This window comes from Hypomesus nipponensis, chromosome 23, assembly GCF_054491055.1.
Source record: "Hypomesus nipponensis isolate SF chromosome 23, ASM5449105v1, whole genome shotgun sequence".
Classification (NCBI taxonomy): Eukaryota; Metazoa; Chordata; class Actinopteri; order Osmeriformes; family Osmeridae; genus Hypomesus; species Hypomesus nipponensis.
This window is the reverse complement of record NC_140383.1, coordinates 10848817-10871059: the sequence shown is the minus strand read 5'-3', so window position 1 is coordinate 10871059 and position 22243 is coordinate 10848817. Positions and strand designations below refer to the sequence as shown.

Below are 22243 nucleotides of genomic sequence, written 5' to 3'. Positions count from 1 at the left end.
AGAACCTCAGCTCAAACCAAAGGGGACTGGGCGACTGAACAACCGGACACAACACCATTACAAACAGACATGTACTTGTATGTAAGTAAATGATCTTGTTCCGTCTAAAATAAGGATCTCATTCTGTAGCCTAGCCAGCACAATATACCACTATAGAAATCAGACTAGAAAGCTGAGTGTTGGGTAGAGTGTGGAGATTTCAGGGTTTAGGGTTAGATGCAGGGTCAGGTCACATGCAAACACATGCGGGTACACACACAAGACTGAAGCCATCCGTATTTACTTATAGTGCTCCACATTTTCACAATGGGACGTGTTTCAGATAGAGACAGGGAAAGTCTTGATTCTGGACTTGATTTGATGGCGTTGATAACTCATCTCGAGTTAACGGAAAGATACTTTTTGACCCATTGCTGCCACTAAGTGGGTGAACAGTGCTACTGCAATCTGCTTTATCCACGAATCCTTTGACCCTGTATGTGTGCTTAGTGGCACATTTAACTATTGCTCTGGATGAACATCAACAGGAAACTGGGTCAACAGCAAGTAGGGCAATGCTTTTGTACTCTACTTATAACACACACACACACGCACACACACACACACACACACACACACACACACACACACACACACACACACACACACACACACAACAAAAGTAAAAAATACTATTAAACAGGTGTTTGGTTAACTCCATTTTTTATATCACCAGCTTGGTAGTGGAATCATACAAAGACAATAAAGAATGCAATCACAGGACAATAAGGTAGGACTACTCATACACACAGCTAAAAGAGAATACAGAACAGTCTAGAGCCTGATAATGAAGGAATCTGATAAGGATGAAGGAATCTGATGAAGATCTTACAGTAAGTAAACAGGAAGCAATCAGGTTATCTGAATCCCTTTAGATAGCACACTGTACTGTGTCTGGAACTGACAAACCCTGCATTTTGATCAGATGTTCTGGAACGAGCAGAGATCCTGTCCTACTCAGTTGCGTCTGTTGCAGTTCGGGGCACTGTAGTTCAAGGAGACAGACATGAGCCACGTCACATGATCGTTCCCACCCTCTTACAACCCATCCTATTTCACAACACACAGCGCCCACTCCTGTCCCTTCGGTGATACCAGTGGTGAACCCCCGTTGTGAGACCCAGCTTCCACAGGGCCGGGAGGTCAGGAGACTGGAGAGAGGTGGAGGGAGCAGGAGCGGAGGCGTTGCTATTTCTAACGCGGGAACATCAAAGCCAGGCAGCGGGGGAGAGCGAGGTCCGCCCGCGTGGCGACCACAGAGAGAGGCCGAGCAGCACAGCAAGCACAATGTCACGTCACACCTAGCTTCACTGAAGGTGAGGGGGGGGGGGGGGGGGGGGGTCTTTTTGACAAGGGCCCCTAAAACAAGGCCTGTCCTCATGCTTCTTTGTGTGCTGCAGTGGGGGGTGGACGGTGTCAAACGGCCGAGGCATCCGACGGGTCCCTCGCCACGTGGGTGTCAACCAGGCCATGTGTGGGGGTCACGTCCCTCATCGCATCTCTGAACCTTTTTTTTTTTAAAGGGTGAGTTCCACGCGAGCTCACGACAGGCTCGGCCCCGTCGTTTAAACGTAACGAATGCAGTCTCAAAGTGCAGCGGGTGCAGCTGTTAACCCAAGCGACCCGATCGGCATCCTACAGTGTCTGGTTAAAGCCAAGCAGTGTTACATGAGCTTAGTCACACACAGACAGTACTGTAGCGTGTATGGTTCCGTTCTAATACATTACTACATGGCCATATAAGAAAGGACAAGAGATCTATTTCAGTTGAATCTTTTCCAGTGTGGCCAGACGGTGATGAACCTTTACAACAGAGCTACCCCGGGTCCATTTGAGCTTTTCCTTTCCAGTGCAGACAGACAGACAGGGACAGCGTTAGAGAGGAGAGGATAGTGTCATAGTCACACAGGCACTTGAGAAATAACAAACACCATGACTTTCATTAAGGCACAATAACAGACTACACTCACGACGAACATACACACACACGTGTCTTTGGAAAGACAACACAATGATCCACTCCCTGGACTTAATGCACTGACAGTAGACATCCAAAAATTTGGGCTGTGAATTTTCAGGTTCAGCTACATTTTCCTGGGTTGGTTGAATTTTCTGAGCCGGCAATCATTTTTTTGATAATCCCCCAAATAATTTGGAGATAAAATGGTGTGTCAGATGAAAGCCTTGTGAAACTTCATGTAAATGATGTCATGAAAATGTGTTTGGCTGTTAGATAGATGGTGTAAAAAATAAACAGCACTGTCTGACAAGGACAGAATAAGATGACAGTATTCCCACCAGTGAATATTTGTTAGTGATACTGTCCCCACTGTACTGACCTTGTCAGATAGTTCAATTTATGTTTTATTTCTTTATATTTGTATTCTTTCATCAGTTTCAACATTTGAGGACTGTCTTTAGGGCATCCTCCTCTGGTTGGTAATACTATAAATAGTAATAAGCTATTAGAGTGCTTTTAGTTTTAGATTCATCTCTGTGCTTCCCCCTAGTCTGGGTCTAGGAAAACATTACAATGCATATTTCAAATATATTCATACGCGAGAGATTCAAATCGCAAAAACGATTCAAACAAAAAAGACCTAGATGATTCATATCGAAAATTTGGATCACCATACATTCAAATGCTTTCGTTCAGTGTACAGGAACTAGCTGGGCCCTACACAGCAGCTTGGTAGAGAACAAACAGACTTCACTGAGTGAGATGTCTGCCTGTTCTGTTTCAGCACAGGAGGATGTGATGTACACGTGGTCCACACAGGCTTCTTCTATCCTAGGCCTACCAAACGCCTCTCATTGAAGCATCTGCATTGATGGCTAGGTACAGTCCAGAACCAGGCTGTGTCCAGGTATGTGTCCTGACGTGGTTCCATGTTTCTCAGCTGGTTACAGTTGTTAAACCTTCAGGAATCAGCACCTAATATCAGCAGAGGTAATAGCACAAGGCTAAGATATTCTCGTACACTCCTTAGTGCCCATACACGGAAAACATGAAAATAACAGACCAATACAGATCAATAAATGTATTGGTAGTGTAAGGAATGATCAGTTCAATTAGGTAAGCTGTATTTGTCAATGTGTCTATTGAATTTCTATCAGAATATCTTTTGAATTTAGTTTGGCCTTCGTTGGTTTGTAAACCTATTTTGGTTTCATTGATGAAGAACCAAAGTTGGACCCTCACACATAAGCATTTCTTTCCGTCTTCCCCACAAACGCATCTCTTTAAGACAACCCCTTTTCCACACATATCTACAATACTCTAACCTGCCATCACACAGATGTTACAGACCTGTGACATGTTACAAACGGGGTTACTGTATCACGTAACCGGAACTGAAAATGGAGTTAGTGAAGTTGCAAGGCCTGGTCTGGTCAGGGGAGATGGTGTCACGGTGTATCCATAACGATGGCTTGAGGTGTGTGTAGAGCTGAACAGTCTTGGACATGGCATGTAGGGTTGCTGACAGCCCCTTTTCTCACAGAGGGCACCAGCTCTACCTCAGCCTCCTATGGGACAATGTGTTGAACCTGGGGCTGCAGTGAGAGGTGCACTACCGGGGAAGTGTGGTGTCGTCGAAGATGCTGGAGAGGAGGATGATGGGAGGGTCGAGGTTTAACTTCTGGACAGGAGCCCCTTCTTATAGGCCGTCAGTCCGGCTGCCGTGGCAAAGGAGAGGATGGAAGAAATGCCCATGAACTTGAGGAACCCGCCCACCGAAGGAAGATTTCGCTCCCAAAACGTGGTGACAAACGGGTGGGCTGGAACTTCCTGTTGATGTGGGAGAATGAGAGAGAGACACAAGGGAGTAAGAGGTATCTCACATAGAATACATCGAATTTCAAGAAATTCCATTCAATTTTTAACATGTTGTATGAACACTTACAATAGACTCAGGCTCAGGTTGCCAGACCTGACTTGCAGGGATTTTCCCCATTGCACACATGATCTAAAAAAACAAAACATTACTGAGATAACTAAAAGGCAGGTTCGCATACATTTTCTATCGTCTACTGAAGTCAATGGGACTTAGATCTCATTTGAAGCTCCAGGAATCGATTCCTAAAGATAACGGGCAGGGTTACAGTTTGGATTTAACAGAGGGCGTCTTGTTGTGTTGATTGTGTGACCCCTGACCTCTCGGGCAGCCCTCTCGCCGGCCTGGATGGCCCCCTCCATGTACCCGCTCCACTCTGTGGCCGTCTCTGTGCCCGCAAAGTACAGCCGCCCAACTGGCTCCCTCAGAACCCTGCACACAGGAGAGGAAATTACAGCAGAAAAATTGATGAATTGTGAAAAATCTTTTAGACTTTAATCTATCATGCTATATATCAGGTGTATGTGACTGCAGGTGAATGTTACACCAACCTGCCATACTGAGTGAGGATCCCAGGAGGGAAGTAGGCGGTGTAGCAGCCTCCAGAGTACTCCTCCTCACACCAGTTCTTCTCTTCATAGTGGACAGGCTGTGGGAGAGGACAAGGGAGGAGTGAGGAATACCTCGAAGTAGCGGTCTGCTTCGCTTTTCTGGTGGTCTTTTCACAGGATTCATTTGTCTGTCTCGCCCAATCCCTCTGTCCTTTTAGCCACTATCCATCCATCCTCTCATCTATCCATCGATACATCCATCCATCCATCCATCCACTCATCTATCCGGATCGATTCCCCGTCGTGCCAAATGAAGATGTGTCCTTGGGCAAGGCACTTCACCCTACTTGCCTCGGGGGGAATGTCCCTGTACTTACTGTAAGTCGCTCTGGATAAGAGCGTCTGCTAAATGACTAAATGTAATCTATCCATCCATCCACTCATCTGTTCATCCATCCATCACTCACGTGCAGCGCCTCCTCTGAGCCCAGCACTCTGGAGTAGATCTCACAGATCTTCTTCTTTCTGAAAGGGAATTTGACCCAGAAAAAGGTGTCAGACATGCACAGGGCCCGCCGAGCCTGAACCCAACAGCCTCTGAATGGAGGGTCTCCTGATACTGTTTGGGATCAGGTTTGATCTCTTGTTTCTCTGAAGTGATCTACAATAGAAACACACAGTCTTTACCTCTCCTCTTTGGTCAGGTCTGCCAGCCTCCTGCACTTGCGGGCCAGGATGAATCTGGAGCACATGCATGAAGGAAGCACAGTTAGGACGAATAGAGCTGATTCTATGGAGGGACAGGAAACTGAGAGCCGGGAGCTTACCCCATAATGGCAGGCACGGTCCCATCAGGCTTGGTGTCATCTAGGGTCAGGCCAATTGGAGCCTCCTCCTCCTCAATCACCATGCTGCCACAGTACCCTGACACACACACACACACACACACACAGCACCCAAGAGTTCATTATAGCTCAAAAGAGCCAAATGAATCAACTCTGCCCCCAACAAACGTTAAACAAGGATCAATCTCTGCCATCTGTTCATCCGTCCCTACCCTTCTTCCTCCAGAAGTTCTCTTTGTAGTACACCATGCACTTGATCACACTGCCCATGGGCACACGGCTGATCAGCTGGTTCCTGAGAGGGGGCATCTCGGGGTTAAAGTGCATCTTCATGTTCAGACCAGGGGGTGTGGCCAGGATCACATACTTGGCCTGAGAAAGATATAAAAAAACGCGCGCACAAAAGGTTAAGTTACATTGTACAAATTACATTTGTGCTTCCCCCGTGTAGACTATCTCAGCCAGTCTGATAAAAAAAGATGAGCTATATCCTGTAGCAGGGCTGATTTGAGTGTAACAAGAAGGCAGGTCTCTCAACGGACCTAGCCCAGATCTCTCCCCTGGCCTTTCCTCCAGTGTGCTAAGCAGCTCTGGACCAGTGTTAATGGGGTTTAACAGAGAAAGAGGATGTGAACAGGCCAGGGTACAGAGATGAAGAGCAGCTTTAGGACAACAATCCCCCTTGGCTTACCCCTCCACACATACACACACGCGCGCACACACACACACACATAAATACGAGGCCCTATGATCGGTATTGTCACACTGACGGGCTCGTCTCGAATCCCCTAGATGGCAGCAGAGAACACCTGTGTGTCGGCCCTCAAATCAACATGTAGTCCACGCTACTCCCCAAAACAATCAGTTGCAGCAGCTGTCTCTCACCTTGTATGTTTCCTTGTTAAGTGTCTCGACCACGACTTTGTCTCCGGTCTGGTCGACTCTGTACACCGGAGACTCCAACTTCACCAGGTCTCCCAGCTCCGCAGCCATATACTCGCTGATCTGGCTTGAGCCGCCCACAAACTTTCTCTCCTGCAGAGGACAGCATGGGGTCAAGGAACATTAGAAATAAGAGGGCAGTAAATCTGTGAAGTTGCTATGGTGACTCTTGGTCTTTAATGAGCCCCTTCACACTTCAGGTGCGGTTCAATCTGTACATTTACATGTGTTCGTTAAGCTGACGCTTTTATTCAAAGCAACCTTTAGTATGGGGGAAAGGGGGCCAGACTTCCGGAACAAATTAAATGGGGGGGGGGCATTTTTTTTCACAAGGAGGGACGCACATTTACAAAGCACGTATGAGAGGCAAAATAAGAGCAGACCTGCATATTCTGCAGGAAAGTGTAGCCATCTTGATATTTAATTTATAGCCAATGCCAGTATTTCTTATGTATACTTTAACAAAATAATTTTTTGAAGGGGCACAGCATTCCATTTGGGGGGGGCATTGTCCATCTTGGACCCGACCCTGAAGGGGGCGTGTATCTTGATCTGCAGTCAAGTGCTCTAAGCTATACCTTCTGCTCCATAAATAGTCCACTAAAGTATTTCAGCGGTTAGTGCCATGGTATGTATTTTTACCTGACCCAATGCAACCATACATCGTCTCAACTTCAGTATTGTAGAATCTGCAGTTTGGGCAGTATAACAACATTATTTCAAGTGCAACATTGTAGAATGACATAGGTACAGTCTGTATTTTCATGACAGAGCTACAACAATATCTCAAATACAGAATACCAGTTTTGCAGATACCACACTAAGTCATGTACAAAGTTAAACTTAAGGTGCCTTTGGTTCCAGTAACTTAATCCAGGTCAAACTAAGTCATATCTGTCTGGGTTCCTGAGCCAATACAGACAGCTGGAGTCCTTAGTGGTAGTTTAGACTGGCACAGAGAGAAGTTAAGACAAGCAACAACCCCATGACGTACGGCACATCTACAGGGCTGAACTGGGGGGTATCTTATTGAGTGTAACCATGTGACAAGGGCAGGAGAATTCCCTGTCCCCTGTTGGAACAATTGAACTCAATAGCCCTCTTAACATTGTAAGTAAGTAGATAAGTAAGACTTTATTTATATAACAATTTTTATACAAGAATTGGAGCTCAAAGTGCTTTACATAAACTCAACAAAACAATAATACAAGTGTTGATCTAACTTGTCTGCCCATACCCTCTGAGGGGTAATGAAAATAAACTGAGGATGAAGCATTATTATAACAGTCTGTTAGTTTGGTTTTTGTAGATTTACCAATTATTGCATGGTTCCTTACAATTACATTAGTTTAATCTTAGACTACTAAATTACATTTATGTAGAGGGGCTGATCGTAAGTGTGCAGTTAGATGTTGGAACAACAATTCCGAGCTGCCCATTTTCTGGTAGAATTGTGCCAGTCAAGACCAGAATATGTTAAGCCAGGAATGAGTATACTATTAGACATGGGGGATTAACAAAACAAAAAAACTGCTTTTGGTGTTGTTTCTCTGTCTAAGCTGTGTTTCTCTCAGTTTTCTTTTAACATTGGATTCATTTAGAAGATGCTTTTATCCATAGTGATTGATTTGGCTATGATGTTGATATTGATACGCTTTGCACTATAGAAAAGAGCGAGGCGTAAGTCACTATTACAGCAGGGTTATCCACGCTAAGTGCATATTCCATTCAGTTGACACACATGTGTAAATGCCCCTATGAACTGGTGGTCAGTTTTGTATACTTTATTGTATTTGTTTTGTATACTCCATTCTTTGTAGTCTTTGTAGTGGAGTTAACAGCGGAATATTGAACACACTTTCATGGTGAGATTCTCATCTGTGTCTTAGTTATGTCACTGTCTGTTTGGCGCCCGAGGATACATGTACCAGTATCCTTTGGTTTTTGATGCTGCAGACTGATCTATCAATTAGATTATTGCTGCTAAACTTCACACTGAGCTGGCCTTGATAACTGTAAGTCCTCCCTTCAATTTGATACTATTTAATATATGAATTATTTGAGTTCGATGAAAGGAAAGCAGAGTAACAGAATTACAGGCTGTTTCCTGGAGTGCTTCACAGGCAATGCCTTGACCTCATTCTCAGACAAGCTGCTCCCACCCTCACAGTCTGGTGATGAATGGTTTTAGAGAAGTCAGCCCTCAGCCAAGTGTTCCAGCTAAACCAGCCCAGGCTTCGTTTGCATTTCACATCAACTTCACTCAAATATGTCCATTTCATTCCACAGTACAAGGCATTTCAGACCACAAGTGTGTGAATTAGAACAAAAATAAAACATTGGTACATAGAAGAAGAATGTTTAGTGTGAGCCTCAGCCTCTGGCTGAACAGAGAGCGATTCAGGCACATGGGGAGGGGAGGGTGGAGGGGTTCATAGAGGAAACAAGGCTTGGCAGACCATGTAACAAACAACTGCTAGGGGAAGCTATGGTTCTATGCTATTATAGCATACATCTTGCAGTTTCATATTTGGCCTACTTGTGATCAAGACCAGGGGAGGGTGTATGGCATGTTCAAAATACAACTAGTGCTTCCAATATCATCTGTGACCCCCTTGCATCCTTGATGTGTCTGTGAGTGTGAATGCGCAATAGGGTGTGTGTCTTTTGAAGGGCAGCTCAGTCAAACAGGAAATGACAATGGACCTCACATCAACATCCTATAATTACCCAAACACATCCCTTTTCCTTGTAACCATGGCAATGGGGCACTCAGCGTTCCCAAGTGAAGTAGGAGAATGGGGCAGCCCCTGGCTCCAAGGAACAGCCTTTTGTGAAGGCAGTAACTAATCAGGGAACAAGGACCTTGGTTCAGTCCTGGTTTGGGGGAATCTCAGGTCAAGAGAAATTTGGTGGGATAGCTAAAACACAAACAGATAGACAGACTGACAAAGACAGGGAGACAATTAACAAAGGTAGCTCTTGCAGAGAGGAGTGTCAGAGGAAGACGAGAGGGGGGAGATTTCCTTGGAGTTGGGTCGATGTTATAGCAAAGTCAACAGGAGCCTGCCTCCGTGTGTGTGTGTGTGTGGAGGGGGAGGGGGGGGGGGGCTACCTGTCCTCCATTGGTGGTAGAGAAGATCCTCATGGTTCCTCCACACTGCTTGACGTACCAGAGGAACCAGAGCGCCGACACCTCGTGGGGTTCCGAGGTCACGTTCACGTTCACAAACAGCGTGGCGAAGCGCCGGGCCGAACTGGAGGAGACGGAGGGAGGAAGAAGGTCATGGACCTGCACAGGACCACCTGGTCACAGTCATGATGTCATCGAGTACAAGCCAATGAAGAGTTTTAAGCGTGTATTTAAGCAGTACCTGGTCCAGCAGGTCTTGTCAAAGAGCTGCTTCATTGTCATCTTGTCCCACTCCTCAGCATGGGGGGCCTTCCAAGGGGCCTCTCTGGGGATCTGGAACATCGAACACAGAACGCTTAGTAGTTCACTTGCTCTCAAATCCAGTTCTGGAATGTACGTGTTGTTCTCGACATTGTGACATGTTTGTTTGATAAAGGTTTTCTATGATGCAGACATCTCTACAGAGAGAGAGAGAGAGAGAGAGAGAGAGAGAGAGAGAGAGAGAGAGAGAGAGAGAGAGAGAGAGAGAGAGAGAGAGAGAGAGAGAGAGAGAGAGAGAGAGAGAGAGAGAGAGAGAGAGAGAGAGAGAGAGAGACAGAGAGAGACGTGTTACCTCTGCACCCATCTCATCCATCTTCCTCCACAGGTTGTTGTAGTCCATGAGGGCAAAGGGGTTCCACATGGGTGGGAAGGAGCCCTTGAATGGGTATGACTTCCCCTAAAGGAACACAACAAAATCATCATCATAATAAAAGTAGTAAGGCTTTTGTTTTTTGAAGGCATATCATTTTACAAATCTCTACAGAGAGAGGTTTAATTCCTAACTAATTCCAGGTAAAGGGTTTTTCTTTAAGTACCTAGTCAGAGTGAGAGTGCAAACTGTCTCCCAATTTCCTGCAATAAGAGGCTTAATGTTTAACGTCTGATAAACAATATCAGACGACCTTATAGATAAGATCACATCTCATCTATTCAGAATTTCTCAATCCTAACTGTGGTGAAAGTCACAGAACAGTTTGTGTGCAAGTGCAGCTTTGGACATTGAGTGTGTATGTGTGCACACATTGCTTGACAGGTTAATGAATGTTTGTCGGCCTACAAAACCACCATTAAACCCCCATCCTCCCCCAGCGTGATGACAGTGATGGAGTTATTTAGTCAAATTGACTGCAGGTGTTTGTGCTCCCCCTGCTTCATGAGCAGGAGAGAGGAGCCATGGAGGACTCTGCGACTCCAGTCCAAGGCTTTCAAAGGCCTTGTAAAAGGTCACTCATCAATCATGGAAACAGAGACTGGGGTAGAAACAGGGATTTAAACAGAGACAGGGAGTATATAAAGAGCATAGATAAACATTTAGGTAGAACACAAGCCACTACATCTTCTACAATTTAGGTGAGTGTTCTATCTAGTCATTAGTATTCTAGGGGAAGAACCAAGCTTGGGTGCTTCCTGCTATACTATTATAGAATGCCGTAAACTACCAGAATATTTGAGTGCATATCTCAAATAAATCTTGAATTGAAAAGACAACACAAGCCAACAAATAAAACTATTCCTAAAAGTAACAGATTATTTAGTTTCATAATGATTGCTGATAAATAATCCCCTGATAAAAACTGTTGATCAAAAATACTTACACATTTCTCAATAGATGATAACAGGTATCTAAGTGAGCTCTTTCATTTTTATGATAGTGATTTCTCATTAATAATCACCATGCTGAGGTGGCAGCTCTGCCAGGCTAAGGCACCAGTTTGCTGATAGGGGAAACTAGGCCTGGCCTTTTGGATTAGCTTCTGCCAAAGGAAAGCTGATTAGCCGTGCGGCTCACTGGGATGCTAACCCTAATTACACAATGACTGGGCCAATGTATGTGTGCATGGAGCTTATTGACTAACACTGGCAAACTGTCAGGGAGTTGAGCGTGAATGCTAAATGCTACGTTACACGTTAGGCAACAGTCACACTCTCTGCTGCCAAGGGCATGACTGATAGCAGCATACCTTTAACAAAGAATATGAAATACAGGTTTAAATCCCAATTTGAAATATAATCGTTTTTGTACCTTTGTACACTTTTTTCACATTAAGTTATTTCTGAGTTGCTCTAGGTACTCACATAGCCTACGCTTTGAGCCCAATTCGTTTGAATTACATTTTGGTCTTAAAAAAATAAATTTAGCTCATTGTAGCTGACAACAGCAATATTAAGCAACGTTATGTATATAACTTTGACTCATCCTAGAAGGCTAACAGAAGTTATTTGAACCGATTTGGTCAGATCCCAAACCACAGACAAACAGGTTTCTATGCTGTTTGATTAACAAAGGCCAAAATACACAACAGAATAACGGAGTTGTTCTTAAGGGGCTGGGATTGTCTCAAAATGCTCACATTCAGAGCCGTGAGATGTCGGGAGATGCGCAAACGTCGTGGCAGCGAGGTGAAATTCAGGTCATGGTCAAAGATCGATGAAATCGATTCTTTGTGCTTTTTTCAAAAACAACACCATGTCCTGAGCCTGTCGTGAGGTCCAGAACATTCTCTGGACAAGTGTCCACGCTGCATTCTAGTGCACAAGGATCTTTCTCTTGCACTAATATGTCACTCATGCGCTGTTGTCGGACAACCTCTTCCTCATGTGGATGCTGCGTCGGAACCCAGAGGTTGTTTGGTCGAGTCATCACTTAAAGGAGCCATCGATTGGACAGCACGCATGTTCGGTTCTGTATGTGAACTGTAACTGCATTGCCTATCGGCACACTGACCCAGAGTAGTAGTTTGGTCCCTTGGGGATGCTGCAATGTTATAGTGCCAGCGACACACACACACACACACCCACACCACACTGAGAGAAGGCGATACTGGGTGAGGAGCTTTTGATGAGGCGTGCTGCCATGGAAACCATCGCCGAAGCTACCGGGTAGCGGAGTGTGTAAGCGTTTGTGTGTGTGTGTGTGTATGTGTGTGCAGCTCTGAGAAAGGATCTGAGAGATAGTAGCTAGGGAAACACTCTTTCCAAGGCTCCTGTGCTTTACTCCTTACACACGAGTGTTTCCTTTGCTTGGCTGCATGCAAGCACAAGGCACAGACACCCCCAGACACACACACAAAACCAACACACACTTTATGGATAATAAATCTTTCACATCCCCCGCCAAAATCACAAACGTGTTTGACATTGTAAAATGTTCCTGTCTGCGTCAATGCCTTTCTAATGTTCATTATGTAAGAATCAATCCAATAAATCTATGACAGAAAATGGGCAAATCAATGCAGGGGTGAGCTCCCTACGGCAAACAGGCTCTTCTGATGTGGTTTGAGCAGAAGGCTTGAACCTGGACCAACTGACACATGGATTCAGACATGCCTCCTATTCATCTCTGCCAAGATTTGTATTGAATGTAATCCTCATATCGTCCATGCAGAGGAGACATGAAGGGATATCAGACTTCCCTCTGATCAAGGTACAGCTGGAGACCAGGGGGAAGGGTCTGGGCATGCCCAGTAGAGCAGAGGGGTGGGGTTCCAGAGGAATGCTTCTCGGTCGTTCAGGGAGTCAAGGAAACCCTTTGACATCACCTGCGTCGACGCTGGGCTGCACATGTCTCTTCTCATTTACTGACAACTGGCATGTACATGTGCATGTGAGTAGGCCTGAATGAGTGTGCGTGCGTGCACGCATGCGTGTCGGAGAAACCGTATGTGAGGCTGGCAAGGGAAGAGTTAGTGTGTGCGCTTCCGTAAGTGTGGCCCGTGTGTGTGTGTGTGTGTGTGGGGTCGTGTGTTAAGAGGCCTCCCATCCCAGGGACGCCTCCCAGTGTGTCTGCGCAGCCCCCCGCAGTTTGTCCTGTCTACATGGCCGGTACTTCAGAGGAAGACGTATGCCAGTCTCACCAGCAGGAAGAGCCTGTGATTTACAGTGGCAGGCAGGTTTGCCAGGGGGACTTGGCTGTCACTGTAGGCCTAATCAAATCAGAGGAAGCAGCATGCGTGCGTTAAGGGCAGTGGTGCGGCTGCCCTAATGCGATATGGAGGGAGGAAAGATGATGGTGGTGTATGGGGGGGGTTAGGGAATAGAGAGAGACAGAGAGTGAGAGATAGAAACAGAGAGTGAGAGAGAGAGAGAGAGAGAGAGAGAGAGAGAGAGAGAGAGAGAGAGAGAGAGAGAGAGAGAGTGTGAGAGAGAGAGAGAGTGTGAGAGAGAGAGAGAGAGAGAGAGAGACAGAGAGACACAGAGAGGGAGAGAAGGATAGCAGAAGCTGCTCCTCCACATCTGCTTCGTTCTCTTCCCCTACATCTCTCTCCATCTCCTCTCTCTTTCATTGACCACTCTGTCCAGGAGAAACCACATTAGAGATTAAGGAGGCCCCCAGGGAGAGATGAGCATCTCCAGTTCCTAGCACCTAGCGCTAATGCTGGGATAGGAAAGGCTGGCTGGCTTGCTCTCTGGAGGACACCATAAAGGCGGTAGGTCGTCATGGAGAGAGCTCTCAAGTCATGAAGAGTCTCATGGACATGTTACAGACTTGATGTATAGCAAGTTTAGGATCAGTTCATGTATTGTTAAAATCCTATGGAACAACAGCAAGGGTTTAGAGTTAGTGTTTGTTGCTAGATACAACATGGAGCCATGATGGAAACAGACCAGGAAGTCTATCTGATGAGTATGGTCAATGCTGACCAGAACTCCTGCCCTAGGCCACCGTGGTTCAGTGAACTGTTTCAGTCAGGGGGATGACTGGGTATACTTTACCTCGATCCAGCTATTCAGGCTGGCTTTGCACATGAATCTCTTCAGACCCGGCAGAAAAACTGATTCAAACTACCAATTTATTGATGTTTTCAACTTTGACTTGGCTCTCTGTGTTCACACTAACACAAACACACTAACACACACTTACCTTGACATAGTGCACCAGGCTCTCTTCCTCGTTGACTTTATAGGTTTTGACATTGTATTCCTTGGCCAATCGGAGGATGCGGTTCTGAGTGGGCCCAATATAAGCCCCTCCCAGGTCCACATAGGTGGTCTCCTTATTCTAAAATAGCAGAGATCAAGATAGAGTGAGAGCGCAAAAGGGAGACAGGGACACAGGAACATACATCATCAGCATATATGGCATATCATCTTCAACTTGTAAGTCCACTGCCTTTTTTTGACAAGTATTCACTCTCAGATCAGTGTTTTCTTCAAGGTTGTGGGTGGAGCCAACGTCTCACCCGAACAGTGAAGGTCCGTCCTCCAACTCGGTCTCTGGCCTCCAGAACCACAGGCTTCAGCCCACTCGCCTTCAACAGCTTGGCGGCACTTAACCCTGAGAAAGAGACAGAGCGGGAGAGAGAGAAGAGGAGGGAGGGTGGGAAGTCAAGAGAGAGGGAGGGAGTGAAGGCAAGAGAGAATGAGAGCGAGACGAAAAATGTGTAACGAACGTATCGTAAACACAAGTTCCTTTTGTGTTTTATGTCGGAGGGCGGGACCTTTCGAGCATCGATGGTCAGGGTTAAGGTCAGGGTCAGGGACTGGCTTAAAGTCTGGGCCAAGTTGATTTGACACTAAATTGGGCTTTCTGAGCCTGGCTTACACGTCCCAGTTATTTTATGCTATGCTACAACACAACAATTACTTCTGCTCCGTCTCTCTGCCTGAGTGCTTTATGTAACAACATGATTTGTATGACTTTGCATTGCCCTTCTCTGTGCAGTTCTGTCCAATACAACATAACAAATAACAACACATCACACACAGGGGGGTTGCGGGGGTCGAGGTAAGAGCTGGGGGGGGATTGAGGGCAAATAGAGAAAACGGTATACACTGCGGATGTGTGAGAGAGGATCACACACCGCCTGATCTGCACATCATGTGACAATACAGGGAGAGAGAGAGAGAGAGAGAGAGACAGAGAGAGACAGAGACAGAGACAGAGACAGAGAGAGAGAGAGAGAGAGAGAGAGAGAGAGAGAGAGAGAGAGAGAGAGAGAGAGAGAGAGAGAGAGAGAGAGAGAGAGAGAGAGAGAGAGAGAGAGAGAGAGAGAGAGAGAGAGAGAGAGAGAGAGAGAGAGAGAGAGAGAGAGAGAGAGAGAATTTCACATCCATAATTTCACATCCTCACATGGCTCCAGAGAGGAAGCAGTGCTAGGGGAAGGTCTTCCGGAAGCTCCCGATCACCACGAGTTCTCAGGCTCTCAGAAGACACGTTTACAGGGGCTTCCAGCTCAACAGGGCTGAACAGTGTTAAAATTGTAACGCAAACGACAATATAGCTGTCTAAACTACTAAAGCACTGCAGAGTCAACAAGTCAAGCCCCACGGCAACAGTCCTGTAGAAGTGGTCTTCGGCACCAGCTGAATGAGAGCTGTTTGTCGCAGCAGTACGAGCGGGGGAAAGACTCCAGAGGCAGACCAGAGCAGAACCACTCTGACCCCAGGCCCTCTCTGTCTCAACCCTAATCCCAGAAGACACGAACACTTAATGAAGCAAGGCCAGATCCAACATACACATGCACACGCGCGCGCGCACACACACATTCGCACACCCATTAAAAGCAAGTATGCACCACATGCATGTGCTCACTTAGACAGGTCAAATGAGGGTTAGGAAGGGAGAGAGAAAGAAAGAGAGAGAGAGGCAGAGACAGAAAGAGAGATAGAGACACAGAGAGAGAGAGACAGAGAAAAAGAGAGAGAGAGAGAAAGAAAGAGAGAGGGAAAGAGAGAGAATCAGAGAGAGAGAAGAAGAAGAAGAAGAAAACCGAAAGAGAGGGACAAAGCAGAAGAAGCACGTTTTCTGTGGAGCACTCACTCAACAGGAACTCACATCTGCAGTGGTTTTATGACCCCCCCCCCCCCCCACACACACTCACCCACCCACCCACCCACCCACCCGCCCCCCCCCCCCCCCCCAACCCCTCTCGCCAGATCCCTCTAAGCCTGGAAGGCTACCAGAGTTTATATTGGTTTAAGCATACTTTATCATGTATTACTTATCCAACCCCACCAATGTAAACAACCCTGCCGCGCTCCTTCCAGCCCTGCAGTGCTCTGGCCAGAGACTGAGGGGCGTCTGACAGATACTACTCTCCTGTCTTCTGATGCTATTAGGTGTGCTCTCCTCAAAAGGTCAGACGGCCGCTCAATAGTCCTAAACAAAGACCAGCTCTGACTGCACCCTTGCTAATGGTGGATGACCACCGCTGTCTTGAATCCAGCAAGTACACAGTGGCTCATGGATCTTTGATCTGAAATGTAAAAAAAACAATTACGGACGGGGTTCTCTGCAAATGAAAGCCTTGATCCGACAAGGAGGATGATGATGATGATGATGATGATAATACCATTTTGTAATCAGGTTCCCTACTGAATAATGGACTTGTTTGTTCGGGCCACGATGAGATTGCGATGATGAAAAGAAAGAAAATGAACATGCTGCAATCAGCCATAGGAAGCTTCCATGACGAGCTTTCATTCAGAAAGGGATGAGACAATAGAACACCATTGGGGAAAAGGTGCATGAAATATCAAGGATATAAAAAAAGATTTCTGTTCCTGTGTATAGAGTGGAGAATAAGAGGCAACAAGCCTCTGGTACAGGGTCCAGAGTGAGGGTGGAGTGGGAGCTATAGCTGTAGCTGGGGTTCTGGGGCTGGGGTTCTGGGCACAAGGAGCGATACCGTGACTGAGGCTGGAGCAATGTGTTGAACTAGGGCTATGCTAAGTAAAGGTTTGGAGGTTGAAGGTCGTCTGTAACCAGGGCTGACTGAGGAGAGTGCTGATGCTGAGACCAGTCCTGCTCCATGGAGTCGGCAGCCATGGAGAGCCCTAAAGGGATTATCATGGAGGAAAAGGTCAGGCTGGCTTTGAAGGAAACGTTTCTAGATCAAAGGCCTACTCTGGTAGAATGGAGATTGCTGCCTCAGTCTTACTACAGCATATCTCTCTCTCTCTCTCTCTTTCTCTCTCTCTCTCTCTCTCTCTCTTCTCTCTCTCTCTCTTTCTCTCACTCTCTCTCTCACACTCTTTTGTTAGGTTCCCTCTATCTCTGAATAACTTTCCCAAATCGATCGTTTCTCTCTCGTACATTCTGTCTTGTCGCTATTTATCCTCTCTTCTATCACTCTCTTGTCTGTCTCTGTTATCCATCCTAATTCCTCCTCTCTTCGCCCTGCCCACCATCTCTTCCCTCGCTCGCACCTTGTGGCAGTGGCTGACGCAATCGTGTCAGTGTATCTCTCTCCTCTTTGTGGAGGTAGAGATCCATACTAGCCCTCATCTTCACCCCCCCCACGCACCGTCTGCTCCTGATGTGTTGGAATACTTCAAACTTTGCAACATTCCAGACACCAAAGCGTTAATGGTCAACACATACTACTACTACTTTGGGCCAGAGGGGAGATACTGTCATGTCTTGTTTTGGCTGGAAGCATCCATTTGTTATAACACATCAGGACACACACATCTATATTCTGAACACGCACACAGAGTCGTGTGTGGATGCATCCCTCTTGTTAAAACACATGAGGACACACACCTACATCCACAGAGAGAGAGACAGAGAGAGAGAGAGAGAGAGAGAGAGAGAGACACTAGCCCTATCTTCCCCTTTCCCCAATGTCAATATACAAAGCTGATTATTACTGGAAACAAGATTGAAAGGCTAGGCACAGTTTCCCTGACAACAGTAAATGTAAAGCCACTTGGCAGGAGTGTGTGTGTGTGTGTGTTGTTGGCAGGGGTGAATGCATCCTTTGTCTTCAGCTTGCCTTGTCTTTATTCAAAGATGACATAACTAGAACAGAGACACCACAACTGGACTCACTCTGCACACACACTTTTTCAAAGGTCATACCAATCCAGCAGTGTCCCCTATGCCTTATTCTGAACCTGATCACGGGTGAATTAACTCGCACTATTAGAATGAACTCATTCTAAACTTTCGGTATTAAACAAGGAATACAGCAAGTCTTATCAGAAGGGGCAACGAGCCTACTCATATCAAAGTCTGAATGTTTTACAGTTTTACAGCCCAACCTCATTGACTCTCTTATTTTATTAATAACCCCTGTATTCCTCTGGCCATAGCAACCCAGTCTTCCTATCTCATGGGACTCTGACCCTCCCTCACCTCCGTGCCTTCACCCCCTGGCTCCTACCCCCCCCCCCCCCCCCCCCCTGTGTCTGTGCTAATTTGCTGAATCACATGACCACTTCTGTCTATTAGCAGAGGGCCACCAGATGGGAGATGACATGCATCTTTAACTCCCAGACCACCTTATCTTCCCTCCATTTCTCTCTGGAAGTCCCTCTCACGCTCTGACCATCGCTTACTCTCTCTCTTTGACTTTTCCTTTTTCGGCTCTATGAGACGTATACTACCAGCAAGAGGTAGGATGCACACATTTCATAGCATGTAGCGTGTATGTGCGCGTGTGCGCGTCTGGACGGAGAAGTTCCAAGTGTCTCGCCATGGGTGAGTCCAAACCTGCCACGTCTCTCTGTTAACATCGCACGTGATCTTTCCCACTTGACCAAACGCGCGACACACCACAGACAAAACCCAATCCCTGCCATGTCGCGAGCCAACATTGTGTATACTGACCTGGGAATGGGGAGGCATTGACAAGACGTGGGGCCGACTCACCCGTCAGTAATCACCTCCTCGGGTCTAACAAATAAAGCCGCACTATTGAAAAGCCATTCCAAACAGGAGGGAGGGGCAGGAGAGCGACTGCACCGCCACGCAAGAAAAATGAAAAGTCAAAGGGGGAGATGACAGCATCCAGCTCCCTTGGTTACTATTGGTTCTCCGGCCTGACACGACCATGTGGAGTCTTTGGGTTGAGTATGAGCACAGCTGATGGCAGGGAGACATATCCCACACTATTATTCATATGTGGGAGGTTGAATCAGGTGCTCCACACACACACACACACGCGCACACATGCACACAGCATGGTGTGGAGGGCAAGGTGTTTGCTCAGCTGGATGGAGTGTGTGGTATTTCAGGCCCTCCCGCTGTTTACCGGGGGGCAGATTTAGGATGAGTCCACCCCGTTGATCTTTGATAATCCATATGACACGGTGGATTCCAGTTGGGAAGAATCCCCTTTTCGTCAACAGGGTTTTTCATAATGAAGAAGCTGCTAGTTACCTCCTTAGAAAGGGCGACGGCGACAATCGCAGAGTTTATATAGTTGTAATACACCGATGGAGAAGGAATGATCGACCCGGAACAATCCCCGCCAGGCTGCTGTGTATGCACATCTGCACAGACAGCGGACTGCTGTGTTCTGCCTTGCCTGGCTCCCATCCACACCCCGACATACCAACAGCATTCAGCATGAGCATGTGCAGCACCAGGTCAGAACCAGGAACAGCCGACACACATTTACGTTTGACCCCCCCCACACACTCACTCCCCTGCATGGCGTCTGTAGGAGCAGTTACAGAAATCCACACCAGATAGCTGAGCCTTGTTTCGTTTAAACGTTGGAAAATAGCGTCTTGATCCAGAATTCCTATTGAGCGTGATGCAATTACATAGCCATTTGACTTTACAATCATCGAGCTCTCGAGGTGAAGGTGTTGGTCTGTTAGCTGGGACTCCTGCTGGGTTTAAAGACCTCTGTTCTCAGGGAGAGGCCTCCACACATATTTACTACTTTTGGCTGACATACATTTCATGAAAGAGAACTGCCAAACTGGTCCATTATTTGTATCAGGGTTGCAGTACAATTGTGAGCAATTCATCTATTTTGTCTTGCTTTTCTCGAAAGCTCTGTCTTCTCTATTCCCCCGCCTCGTGTTTCCTTTTTTCCCTTCCTATTTCGTCAACCTTATCTGCTTTATTTTCTCCATCCTTTCATGTCTCTCCGAGGACCTTCTCCTTAAAAAAAAACTGAGATATTTCTTTTTGCCTTGTTATTTCTTGTCTTCCCTCCCCCCTCTTTCCATCCATCGCTCTCTCCCTTCCTTGTTCCCTGCTGATGGTTTGGTAACAGGCTGTCAGAAATGTTTAGTGTTTTCTTGGAAAGTGCTAGCTCCCCCTAAGGGAGAGGCCAACTGGCTGATGGCTGGAACATGACAATTACATTTACAGACTGGAGAGAGAGAGATGTCCTTTGATTAGAAGACAAGGACTGCACTGTATGGGCCTCATTGCCACCCTCTAAAGAGCAACAGACAAATTGAGCAATAATAAAGTGAGATTCAATAGAAGACCCAAAGAGAGAAAAGAGAAAATTACCGATCTCTCAGAGATCTGACAAACAGATCGACATACAAACACATAGACTGACTGACAGTCTCTAGAGGACTGTCTCTAAGTCCAAACTTTATGAGGTGGGAAGGGGGGGGGGGGGTGTGTGTGTGAAACGGCCAATGCTCAATGCAGTAAATAGGCTACATGGGCACTACAGTTTACTCTTATCAAGGACAGTTGTTGATCTGTGCCAACAATTGTACAACACCCATTACTGGTCCACCTCTCATGTTGGTGAAACAAAAAATATTGAAACAATATGGTTTGTATTAATGTCACTGCAGGTATCACTTTGAACAAACCCCGCTACTGCTTTAAAGTGTAGCAACATTACAATACCCATTTACAGCTTTACAAGCAACTGTATGCTGCATTTAACCAACAGCGGAGTTTACGCAACACCGACACTCCTATGATAACAGCGACGACTCGATAGATGCAGCTTCACGGAAGAGACTGCCAAGCGAAATAAACTGGACAACGTTGGTAACTGACAAAAGAAAAAAAGGGGGACAAGCTGTTAAATCGGGTGAAGTAGTTCCAAGCTCCATGTTCAAATTGGTTGAATAGTCAGGCTATATGATTTCTGCGTAATTTGACATGAGGCAAATGTCAAATTTTGCCTATGCAACAGTTGTTCACTTATATAAAACACTAGACGGCCGCCAGTGGCGCGAGGTGTCTGAGATTCGCAGGAAATCACTCTAAATTGAGAAGAGTTCTTCTCAATGTTCGGTCTGGCAAATGTTAAAGTATTTGTTGATTTAACAAGTTCATGCAATAATGTTTTGTTTAAATTGACTACTAACCTGATATTCCTCCCCCGACCACTATTACATCGTATGTGTTGCTCGGTGCTGTCATGTTGTTGTTTGTCGCTCTCTCTGCCTCTCTCTCTCTCTGCCCCAGCTGGCTGCAGTTTGCTCGCCTGCTCGCTCGGTGCAGAACGCGTCGAAGACAGGGGATCGCATCTGTATTATAGCGTCAAGGCAGGGCCGCTTTCCCCCGGCCCCGCCTACGAGTTGTAGACTAGACTACTCAAGCAGCATGATTCTATTGTGACATTATGGATCATACATTTCACACAAAGGTCGTTTATTGTCATCTCCTCGCACTAGGCTAACAAAACACCTTGATGTGTGAGAGATGGGGCCTTAAGTAGTTAAGTAGAAATGTATTCGATTAAGCATATACTTTCATAACTCCTGTTGTGTGCCACCCTACTGGTGTAGACCCTACTGAGCTAATAGGAAGAATTTGAAACATAATCTCGTCTGATAAACTGTGAAGCATAAATTATTTTTTCCTCTGCCTGCAAAAAAATGCTATGCAAAACTCAAAGGAACACCGTTCAGACGAGGCTGTGTAAAATGCTAAAAAGCTTCTTATGGACAGCCTATACCATTTTTTAATCGGATTTCATAATCAGTCTTGCACCAGATACTCAGAACCATCCCATATGAAGGCTCACACTCTCATCGACACACACGATCATACCTTCCTTCATATTCTATAGTTTGTATTGCCCCCTTGTGGATATGAATAATATTGTAAGAAATTGAGTCCTACACTTGGACTCTTATGAGGTTAAAAACTTGTGAAGCCCGCTCAACATGCCGTGTTAGCTTCTCATCAAATCC

The 22243-nt window shown here is 46.2% G+C and overlaps 1 protein-coding gene across 1 annotated transcript; it reads right to left on the bottom strand.

Annotated features, from left to right (window-relative positions):
• Window positions 1-685: 685 nt before the first annotated feature.
• mao (monoamine oxidase) lies at window positions 686-21482 on the bottom strand. The gene is made up of 15 exons (XM_084689398.1): window positions 21413-21482; window positions 14569-14663; window positions 14250-14387; window positions 9960-10064; window positions 9588-9679; window positions 9329-9470; window positions 6157-6306; window positions 5484-5643; window positions 5254-5350; window positions 5114-5167; window positions 4894-4951; window positions 4427-4524; window positions 4196-4307; window positions 3945-4007; window positions 686-3829 (listed from the first exon to the last, which is right to left on the bottom strand). The coding sequence occupies exons 1-15, from the start codon at window positions 21465-21467 to the stop codon at window positions 3674-3676; spliced, it is 1575 nt and encodes a 524-aa protein (XP_084545524.1). The 5' UTR covers window positions 21468-21482; the 3' UTR covers window positions 686-3673.
• Between the last annotated feature and the right edge of the window lie 761 nt (window positions 21483-22243).

Excerpts from the sequence above, each read along its gene's own strand:
- mao (XM_084689398.1), bottom strand. The coding sequence starts at position 21,467 with ATGACAGCACCGAGCAACACATACGATGTAATAGTGGTCGGGGGAGGA. Across the intron at positions 9,680-9,959 it reads TGGATGAGATGGGTGCAGAG|ATCCCCAGAGAGGCCCCTTG; the intron begins GTAACACGTCTC and ends TCGATGTTCCAG. Across the intron at positions 4,308-4,426 it reads ATCCTCACTCAGTATGGCAG|GGTTCTGAGGGAGCCAGTTG; the intron begins GTTGGTGTAACA and ends TCCTGTGTGCAG.